The 10,307-nt window shown below is 38.2% G+C and overlaps 1 protein-coding gene across 4 annotated transcripts in view; it reads left to right on the top strand.

The window, feature by feature from the left end:
- Nucleotides 1-10,307, top strand: part of LOC140928496 (protein fantom-like) — a 56,594-nt gene that overhangs the window by 44,972 nt on the left and 1,315 nt on the right. For 2 of the 4 annotated variants that reach the window (XM_073378250.1, XM_073378249.1), the window contains exons 38-40: nt 6,075-6,147; nt 7,553-7,646; nt 8,574-8,616. In XM_073378250.1, the coding sequence (XP_073234351.1) occupies nt 6,075-6,147; nt 7,553-7,646; nt 8,574-8,616 (210 nt within the window). Of the gene's footprint in view, nt 1-2,414; nt 2,488-3,270; nt 3,619-6,074; nt 6,148-7,552; nt 7,647-8,573; nt 8,617-10,307 lie in introns of those variants that run through there. The other 2 variants (XM_073378251.1, XM_073378252.1) reach the window with 2 other exon arrangements.

The following is a 10,307-nucleotide window of genomic DNA, read 5'->3' as shown; positions in this document are numbered from 1 at the left end:
CGCACTTGAAACATTGAAAGGCTGTTAACGATTTGGCAAGTTCCCTTTCCCAACACTAAACTCTAAATTACATTTTATTCTTTAGCGAGAGTTACTTGCAAAACAGGAATGTATGAAACGAGGATCGTGTGTAAGACTAAGCGTTCGTAGGAGCTTTCTTGGCAATCTTACAGCTGTACCATCTGATTACATCATTAAAACCTCGCGACTTACAGCTGATATCCTCTTTCAAAGAAAAAACAAATCTTGAATAACTGATTATCACTTTTATCAATACGCTACATAATTACATATCGTGGCCAAATTCCTTTCTTCATATATACTGATCAACCACCCCGATTTGTGTTACTCGTATCCCTGTTTCCCCTCGTTTGTCAGCAGCTCTTCTCGAGTTTTGCTAATTTCTTCCTCATTGAAGAAATGTCTGACTGGCAAGGAAAGTACAATCTCCACACTGAAATATCAACCCACAAACACTATTACTGAAAGATGAAAGATTTGAATTTTTTTTTTTTCTTTTTTTTTGCAAAGCAAACATTCTGATATTTTCTTTTATCCCGTATATGTAACTTACAATTACACCTGTTACCTGGGTGTGTTTCGCTTAATTTTAAGAATTCATTCATGGTATAGAAAGTTTACATTTCTGTTTTAATAAAGAACTTGTTGACACAACACATTTCGTAAAAAAGGGTATGTGCCTTTCTAGAGCAAAACAATCAAACCCTCGCTGTTTGTTAGATTGATTGCTTTACTTGGTCTCACCAAGAATTCATCTGGTCATATTAAAGGGGAAAGACCTTTAGGGACTCCAAAGAGTGGTTATTGGCCGTAATAACGTTTTTTTTTTTTTAATTTTCATATTGCATCTAAGGAAATGACTTGTTAACAAACCGAACCCATGTTTTTTTAAAAAAGATTCAATGCGCAGTAATCATCCTTTGTAAATCCTGATTGTACATCACGAATTGCAGATGTTTGTTACCTGATTTATATTCAACAAAAGTGATCAGCATCAATTTTCTTCTGACAATATCATACATAATCAAAAGAAATAGTTATGAGAATGAAGAAATATGAACAACTTGAGAAAATATGCTTTGACCTTTTATCAAATTCTTCCAACTAATTCTTTAAGGAAATGTATGGGGAGCAGTTCAGAGAATTTGTATGCGGATATCGGGGCTTAAGCATAACGACCACTTTGAGACCCCGTTTACACTAGTCTACTTCGCAGCCGTTTTTAGGCTTGTCACGCAACACTCCTGTGTTAAGCAACCGAAACACACCCATGTAACAGGTGTGATTTTCAATGTGATATGTCAGAGAGTCAATTGTTAAGAGAATATTTACTTTGCGAAAAGCATTTCAAGTTTTAAACCTTTCGGTAGTTTTGAATTTTTATTTTAGTTCGAAGACTGCAGTTTTCTCAGTAGGAAACTACAAACTATGTAGACTTTTTTCTTTTATACCTCTCTTGGGTACGTACCCTGGATCATTTCACTTTCATAATTTAATATAATGTGTTCCTACTATAAGAACAAAATCAGACAAGTGGAGACAACCACTGAATGTAAAAAATGACTGACATTTTACCACAATATGCAATCATTTAGCATATCGAAAAAAGTACTTTTTCGTTCTTCCAGTTTAGGTTTTCTTTTGCTATTTGATGGAACACATCAGGTGTTAGCAACGATGTTTCAATGATGTAACCAGATGGTACAGCTGTCCGATTGCCAAGCAAGCACCTGCAAACACTTGCACGCGCTCTTGGTTTCATGCATTCATTGTTTTGCACTGAACTAACGCTAGAATAATAAACTGCAATTTTAAGGTTAATTGATAAACAAGGAAACCCGCTGAATCATCAACACTGGTTTTAAAAGGTGAGAAGTGTGTTTGAAAACAAAACTAGTCCCACAAGTGAGCAGTATTATAAATATGGCTCTTGTGTACAGCAAGAAGTCAGTAAGTCAATCCGAAGTCCTCTGCTTTGAATAACCTGCGGTGAGACGTGCAATCGTTCAGCTTTGTGCCAGGTAAGAAGGAGGAATCCTTCTCTTATTGTATTCATCGACTATATTTTGGTCAACTTTACCAATCAAAGTACCGGACTTAGATTTTTCTATCCGGTACAATAATAAGTTTTACAAGTAGCCAGTTTTTGCGCTGCAATCTGTGAATGAGACATTCAGTATCCTAAGCAGAATGCATATAACACGGGAAAAAAACTCCTTCTCTGAATAGAATTTCACGTTTTCTAACGTTCCCATTCATTACGTAATGGTGTAGATTTTTCATTTCTTTGTTAGCCTGTGTGACTCTTCGCTCTTCAAAAAAACCAAACGTCTCTGTTTTTCCTTATACTGAATATAATTTCACTGTTTAAATATCAGTTATTTTTACGGCAGGAATTAAAATGAACAAGTTCTGGGTTGCAGTTCTGTTGATGTTTGTCGTTGCATCTCTGTTTCTTGATGACAGGTAAGACAGATTACCTTACAGCGCCTTAAATGTATAGACTTGTGAGTTTCTCTGAATATAACGGTGGTCGAAACCTACTGTTGGGGTTAATGTTAGGTGTCACAGGCGAAAGTCCATGTCAGCGCAATTCGATTTAGGATTTTAAAGACAAAATAAAATTGCTTCACTCTGTCCTTAACAGTCACAAATAAAAATCTGCGGTCGACAGAACCAAAAGTGCTTAATGGTACGTATTATAAGCCCAAGAGTTTCATAACCATGTTCTACCCAATATTTTTCAAATACAAGTTAAGGATAATTAGATGTTTTGATGGAAACGTTAAGACTCGTTGAGACTCGAACCAAACAATTTTCCGTTTTTTATCAAGGACCTAAATTTTACAACACTTTAAACACCAACATCATCAACGGTTCCTCACCTTTCTCCTTTAAAAGAGCACTTAAGGCATTTATTTGTAATAATTGTTAGTATACTCCAACAAAATTCTTGGGAAAAAGCCCTTTAATATCCAACATTTGTAAACTTCCGTAACAATGATTAGTTTAATTTTTCACCTGATATTATATTGTATCCGTCGCCGTAATTTTTATGCCATCTTCGAAAAATTGTAATTGAGGAGGCCTAATTAACATAAGCTCTATAGTTTCTTTTAGGCCTCCTCGCCATCTCTTCCTACATTTTTTTTTTTTTTTTGGCATCTTTTTGTAATTATTGTAATCGTGTGGCAAATAAATAAAATACCTAAAATACATCATAGTTCATTTTTATTCCTGGTTTTCCAGCGATGCTTGGCGAAGACGTCGCCGTCGTCGCCGCAACGGACTGCAGATGGACGATAACGATGTCAACCCTGCTGATCTAAAAAAGGACATGTTCCCGGATGAATTACCAGAAGGTGCACCATCGTCTTTGTTCGATGAACCATTAGAAGATGAAGATGAAGAATATGACGTTCATCCAAAACACGCTCGTGTTTAAACGGATTAGTATTACATTACTTCACGGAAAACGACAGATGTTATATTCTATATACAGTCGTGTAGTTGATGCTGTTCGTTTGTAGCCAAATATGTACTTTAACTTTCATATACAAACATTTATTTTAATAAAGAGAGCTCCTTTATTTATTCATCATCATGAAGTGTAAGTGTTATTTTTTACCGTGTTTGTGGCGATAGCCGTCCGTGGAAAGGCACTTTGAAAACTGCGTTGAGATTTTTTACTGTGCAGACTCAGCCGATTGGGACTGTATTGGGCCATTTTCGAGTTCTTTAACTCTCACTTTCAAAACGAGGCTAAGTGCAAAACCTTTCTTGTGGAAAAATCACTTTCATATCAATTCTTTGCACTTAGCCTCGCTTTGAAACAGAGGTTTGGAACAACTCGGAAATAGCCCTTTATATTGCGCCATTCACGCCTCAGTGTGAATGGTGAAAGGTTTTTGATCCTAAAAACATGTTTTAAAGCTGCCTAGTTAGACACCGTTGTGACTCGATTTTTGTCGGCTACAAATTTAGCACAATGAAAGCACAAATGATAACTTACTGAAATCCTGTTAAATCCAGTCCTTCAATTTCCTTTGATAGATCTTCATATTGTGGGTATTTACCAAACATCTTTGTATATTGCGAATGTAAGAAGCCGAGTTTTCAGGAAATTTTTGTAATTTAGTCAATTAAGTTTACAATCATGTAATTGTAGATTGCAAATATAAGAAGCCGGCCGATCGCGAGTTTTCAGGAAATTTTTGTTCCCTTGTGTTAGAATGACACAGTGGAAAACATGCAAGTAGCATATATTAGAAAATAAATTTTTTGTGTTATTAAGAAATGTTCAAGGCCAACGAGACGCGTTATTCTGATTTCGACTGTTTCATATCGAAGAAACGCCTCAACTCAAGTGCTTTTTTCGACTGGACAAGAACGATTAACGTACCATGTGTGAAAACAATCGAACTCAAAGTCACTAAAAATGTCCCGAGCCTTAATTTTGATCAAGTTTACCAGACAGTAAAAATGTGATTAAGTTGCCCCTTTAAGTTCTCCTCATCTTCCCCTCGACCTCAGGGGAAAAAAAGTCTCTCTTTTCCCTGGTGCCAATCAAGGGCAAGCAAGGAAGGATATTCCTCATTTCCCATTTCATAAGGGTCGAGGCGTCATCATGAGCAGCCGATCGTCGGTTGTGGCAACTGGGCCGATAAAAGTGCAAGGATTGGCTTAAAAAACTACGCAATGAACCATTTGTTTAGTACCTAGGCCTTAATTGATATTTAAAAGGTTATATAACTTCACCGGACGGCAATCGAGTATAACTTTAATTCTCCAGATTTGTTCCCATTTTTACACTAAGTCAAAATTTTGTGTAGTGACAAAAGTGTGACCAACTAACTTAGCTATGGTTTTAACCAGCATTTTTTTATCTTAAAAAAACGTTGTCTTTGTCATCTAGTCTGAGTTTCAATCAATCCTTTCATTTCTAGAGGTTGGTAACCTCGAGCTTAAAGACATATTATTATTGTGTACACTGTAATTTTCAGGGAGTTATAATGACTCCTCTAGTGGGGCTAATTTAACTCCTTACAGTGGAGTTATTTTTCGTGGAGTTACTTTAACTCCAAAAAGGAGTTTAAAGAACTCTTTTTCAGGAGTAAAAGTGACCCCAGATATTGAGGAGTTAAAATAACCCCAAAAACGGAGTTATCCTGTACCTAAAATTTTTACTCCACTTTCAGAGTTAAATTAACTCCAAAAAGAGTAAAAACAACCCATGTAAGGAGTACAAATAACCCCATTTCGGAGTAATTTTAACTCCAGAGTGGGAGTAAAAAGAACTCTTTTTCAGGAGTAAAAATGACCCCAAATTCGGAGTTAAATTAGGAGTTAAAATAACCCCAAAAAAGGGGTTATCCTGTACCTAAAATTTTTACTCCATTTTTGGACTTATAATAACTCCCTAAAAATTACGGTGTAAAATAAATAGAAATAGCGGCATATAAAAGTAGTGCTCAAGAGGTTTCATTTAAATGGGCACACCACATGATTTTGTCCACAGCCTTTTAACCAATATAGGCCTGGAAAGTCGTGGAACTTAATATTTGGTCCTGGAAAGTCATGGAAAATTAAAGCTGTGTTTGTTAGATCAGTTACTGAATATGTCGAAGCAACTAAAATTATGACAAAGACAAGCAATTAAACAGTGCGAAGGCCTCGCATTCTGGTTTAGGCCAGATTCTCTGTTTATTGCATGAGCTGAGTTATGTCAAAAAATACCACAAACAAGGATAATTTTGAAAATTTTCACAAGCGACAGCTAAACTTAACAAGGTCGGCGTGAACAACTAAGGTCATGGAAAAAAGTAATGGGAAAACAGTGAAATCATGGAATTTGAAGAGTTCAAAAGAGTTCGAACCCTGTAGGAGAGTACTGTTGTTGAAGTGGTTTCACCATTCAAGGTCCTACCACAGAACTTAAACCAACAGCGTTAAAAGTTAGAACTTCCACAAAATCAAATTTTAGAGCCAAGTAAACTCTCTTTATAACTACAATGACTCTCAGATTAAACGTCGTAATTTGCTTTTCATTTCAGTTTTCCATGTGGACGCTGAGAAAAACGCAGCAAAACGAAACTTTCTCAAATACATGCTCTCCAATGACCCCAAGTAAGTTTTCATGTTCTTGTTGTTTTTTTAATAAATGAAAGCAGGTGTAGTTCTAACTTTCGATTATTACTTTCTGCCCTTGAGCAAGTTCCTGTTACTTTGAACAATTCCTTGATTACTTTGCAACGCGTTGACACCTCAGAATAGGTAGCTTACAAGCAGCTACAACAACGACGGCAATTAACTTCCAAAAAAATAAATTTTTGTTCTTTTAAACTGTTTTGCGTTTGTTAAGGCTCACTCAATTTGAGGAATATATGCGAATTTTTCCTGGAGGTAAAATCTTAATGACTGTATCCAAGTGCAGGAAGAGAAAGGAAAAAGAAAAGTAGATTCGTCCTGTGTGTTTGCGTCCTCCCTAAACATCGCATCTGGAAGTTTCACGTCGTAGCCGTACACTGGACGTGAAAAAAGTGTGCCGGCTGCACGTGCAATGCTGTTACTCGCATTAAGCCCCGTGCAAACGGACGCAACATTGTTGGATGTTACATTCAGTTTGCATACCCTGTTCCATGTTGATACGTGCTGTTAGGAGTTGTTGCGAAAAGATTGAAACCGGTCAAACGTTTAGCTACGTTCAAACGGACGCAATAACTCCCAACATTGTTGGGCCAACAATGTTGAGAGTTGTTACGCCCATTTGCGGTGATTAAAACGTCCATTAAAAAGTGAACTCGCCCAGTTTCAAATTCATTGCTCTTGTTTAGTGAGGTTTAATTTGTCAAATATTGGTGGATTTTTTCTGCAGTTGAATTCTAAACGACTGTATCTAAGTTTGTAAAAAAGGTTAGAAATTCATTGTCTTCTATTCACTGACGTTCTCCATGAAACGTGAGATTAGGCAGTTTCACGTCGTGGTCGTGCAGCAACGGCAAAAAAAAAATGTACGAAAAAGCGTTGTGCACGAGCAAAGTTTTGTTTTGTTAATCCAAACCTTAGTGGAGGGGATCACTTATAAAGGTCAGTCCTAAGACATTTTGAAATGCAGTGACTTGAGAATCTAATCTTCATTACATAAGAGGGGTATCTTGCGACGGGGAACTATATTTTAAATAGCTGTCTTTCATGAACACTTTGACGAAGCATTGAGAGTGTGAGCTTATTAACCCTTTAAGCCCCAATATCCACATACAAATTCTCCAAACAGATCTTCATACATTTCCTGTAAGAAATTGTTGAGAGAATTTAATAAAAGATCAAGGCATTTTCTCTTTGGTGATAATTTTAGCGATTCTCATAACCTTTTCTCTTGACAATGTATGGATATTGTTTGGAGAAAACTGATGTTGGTCACTATTGGGACTTAAAGGGTTATTATGTGTTTCTAAGAAGAGAGTCAGCGAGTGTGGCTCGCATTCTTTCTGATTGTGCCTCACACTCACTTCGTGTTTTGTTTTGTTACTAGACTCGTGTTTACTGTGGTCAGTGATCCATCTGAAGACGATGATGGTGAAGGAGACTGTGTGGATGTAGCAAATGCTTCCGTAGATTTTATACAAGTATGTGCCTTACTAAACTGTTCGATCTTAGTTCTCAGTTATTTTTCCTTAGATTGATTTTGATGGCGAGCGCTGACTTCGAAAGGCCGCCCTCTTGATTTTATATAGTGATCGAACTCTGGAAGAGAGTGCAATTGGCTAGTTTCGAATTGCAGGCTAAGTTGAACAAAACAAAACTGAATTGCATCGAGATTCGGGGATTAATAATTCATTCCCTCAGCCTCGTAAGTTTTATTCTCAACTTGCCTATTTCCCTGCCGGTATTGTGAACTGAGAGTGGAGGCGGTAGTTTTTCGATCTTGTTTCCTCCGGCATTATACACCCTAATGCCCGTCTTTTCGATACTTTTGATACCAAGGTGGAAAGGCATTCCTTCATAGTAAGCGCTCGATTCCGACGATTTTACGGGAATATAGGAGACTGTAAAGAACTTACCACAATTCCAAATATAGGTCGCACTAAGGAGGCTAGGTTCTGGTTGTCCCCAAGTTAAATCCCGCTCTGACCTCTTGCGGGTGTTATTTCTCGGAAAACTCTTCGCCAGTTCAACTTCTCATAGTTTCAGACTTGTAACTACTGAGGAATTTGTCTGTGTCATGCTTATGGGATAAAGGTTGTCACATATTCCTTACTCAGTATCAAAGCATAAAATGCTCATTCAGTCATGCTCAGTCCTAGTCTCCAAACGCGATCGACAAAATTGACAAATGGCCTTTCTGAAGTCATCAATACCAATTTAATTAAGGCCGTTTATGAAGTTAACAGTACAATTTAACGCGTGTCTCCGTTTAACCTGCCATGAAAAATAGACACCCCAGCCCCAAAAGTTTTCCGTTTTGAGCGTTTCTTAACATGTCTGTGGATTATCATATCTTCAGAAATAAGGAATTATTAAGCAAACTGCTTGTAATCTCTTCTCCTCGACAGATATTAAACGAAGGAAAGGACTTAGTTGACAGTGATATTGACTGTAAGTAATTAATCATGATTACCATGGCCGTTTATGATTGGTTGAATGATCACGCCCAACTTTCTCATTCAATAGCTACCGTAAAGCCATTCCATTCTTCCAGTTGGTCACACCGTTTCCCGACGCAAAATCCGGCCGTTTATGTGTATTTATCTTGAGATCTGCGGATTAGTTTATTTGAGCGCTTGTTCGAAATGTGATTGGTGAGAGTCATGACGACATTCTTTCTAAGATTGTTATTGTTGCCAGCTTTGAGTAGCCTTGAAATATCGCACGTTCATGTTTTTAGCGAGTATTTCAATGCTGACGCCGACTACGTGGTCGCTCAAGCACCTTAACGGCTTATGTCACAGACCCTCTGCCCTTGGGTGTTGGAGAGGTGAAAGGCTTCGTCACATGCCAATAAATTTTATAATTCTATTAAAATGGAGTCACCCTTGCGCTCCCTCGTAGCTTTTTCCGCCTTCAGTCAGAATGCGGCGGGAACTAGAAATGGTCGGTGGCAAAGAACGGAAATTGAGTCCAAAAAAGATAACTGCAAAATCTAATGCAGCGCACTTCAGAACTTAGACTGCGAGCAGTTGCTTCGGTAAATTATTTCACTTTTCACTCTTAAAAAGGGTAGATTTTTTTTATCATCATTATTACTATTAGTACTCTAAAGGGTTTCGTTGATCGTTTGTCTCAGTCACGATTGTCACATAGATTTTGGTTGGTTGGTGGTTTACAATGGAGACTGAGAAGGACAACACAATTCCCTTTCTTGACACATTGGTCATAAAAGATTCAGAAGGACGCCTCACTACAAGTGTTTACAGGAAAACTACGCAAACTGATCAGTACCTGTCTTGTGAGTCACACCACCCTCAATCAGTTAAACACGGTGTTGTCAAGTGCTTGTATGATCGATCGAAAAATATTATCACCAAGCCATCTGTTATCTCTGAGGAAAAGAAGCATTTATCCTCTGTCCTTGTCTCTAACGAATACGGTAACTCCTACTCTTTTGTAGCTAACATCACGAAATCCAAGAATCAGCCGATATCTAGTAAAGACCCCACAACCGAAATTAAATCTACAGCGGTTCCACCGTACCTCAAAGGGTTATCTAAACCACTTCGTCGTTGCCTGCAAAAGCATGGCATACGATCTGTTTTCAAGTCCGATACAACATAGACTTTCAAAAAAGTCCTTCGTCGGACCTCTCGCGACTTCGTCGCTCGCGGTCGGCCGCTTCGCGGACAAAAAAGGCTCGCTCCGCTCGCCAAGAGGTCGACTTGTAGCAAGTCTAGATACGACACTAAGATCACACTTAGTGCGACCTAAGGATGCTGTTTATATTCGCGCAAACAAGATGGTGTATTGTATGAGACTCATTGTGAATGCGGCAATATATGAATTGGCGAAACAGGAAGGTACATGCATGAACGGGTTAAGGAGCACGATAAGGACATACGGCTTTCGCCAACTCAGCCGTTTCTGAACACGCCAATAAGACCTGGCATTATCCGCTCTGGGAGGAGGTTAAGTTCATGGACCGAGACCCTCACTGGTACTCTCGTTGAATTAAAGAGGTTACTCGCACTAGACATCACCATAACAATATTAACAGGGACAGTGGAATTGAGATTCCTGAAGGGTGGATGCCTACGATCAGGCAACTTAGCAGCCGACCGCTACCACAATGGATC

Source organism: Porites lutea, chromosome 2 (assembly GCF_958299795.1).
Source record: "Porites lutea chromosome 2, jaPorLute2.1, whole genome shotgun sequence".
In the NCBI taxonomy this organism is placed as follows: Eukaryota; Metazoa; Cnidaria; class Anthozoa; order Scleractinia; family Poritidae; genus Porites; species Porites lutea.
This window is presented reverse-complemented; position numbering and strand designations above follow the sequence as displayed.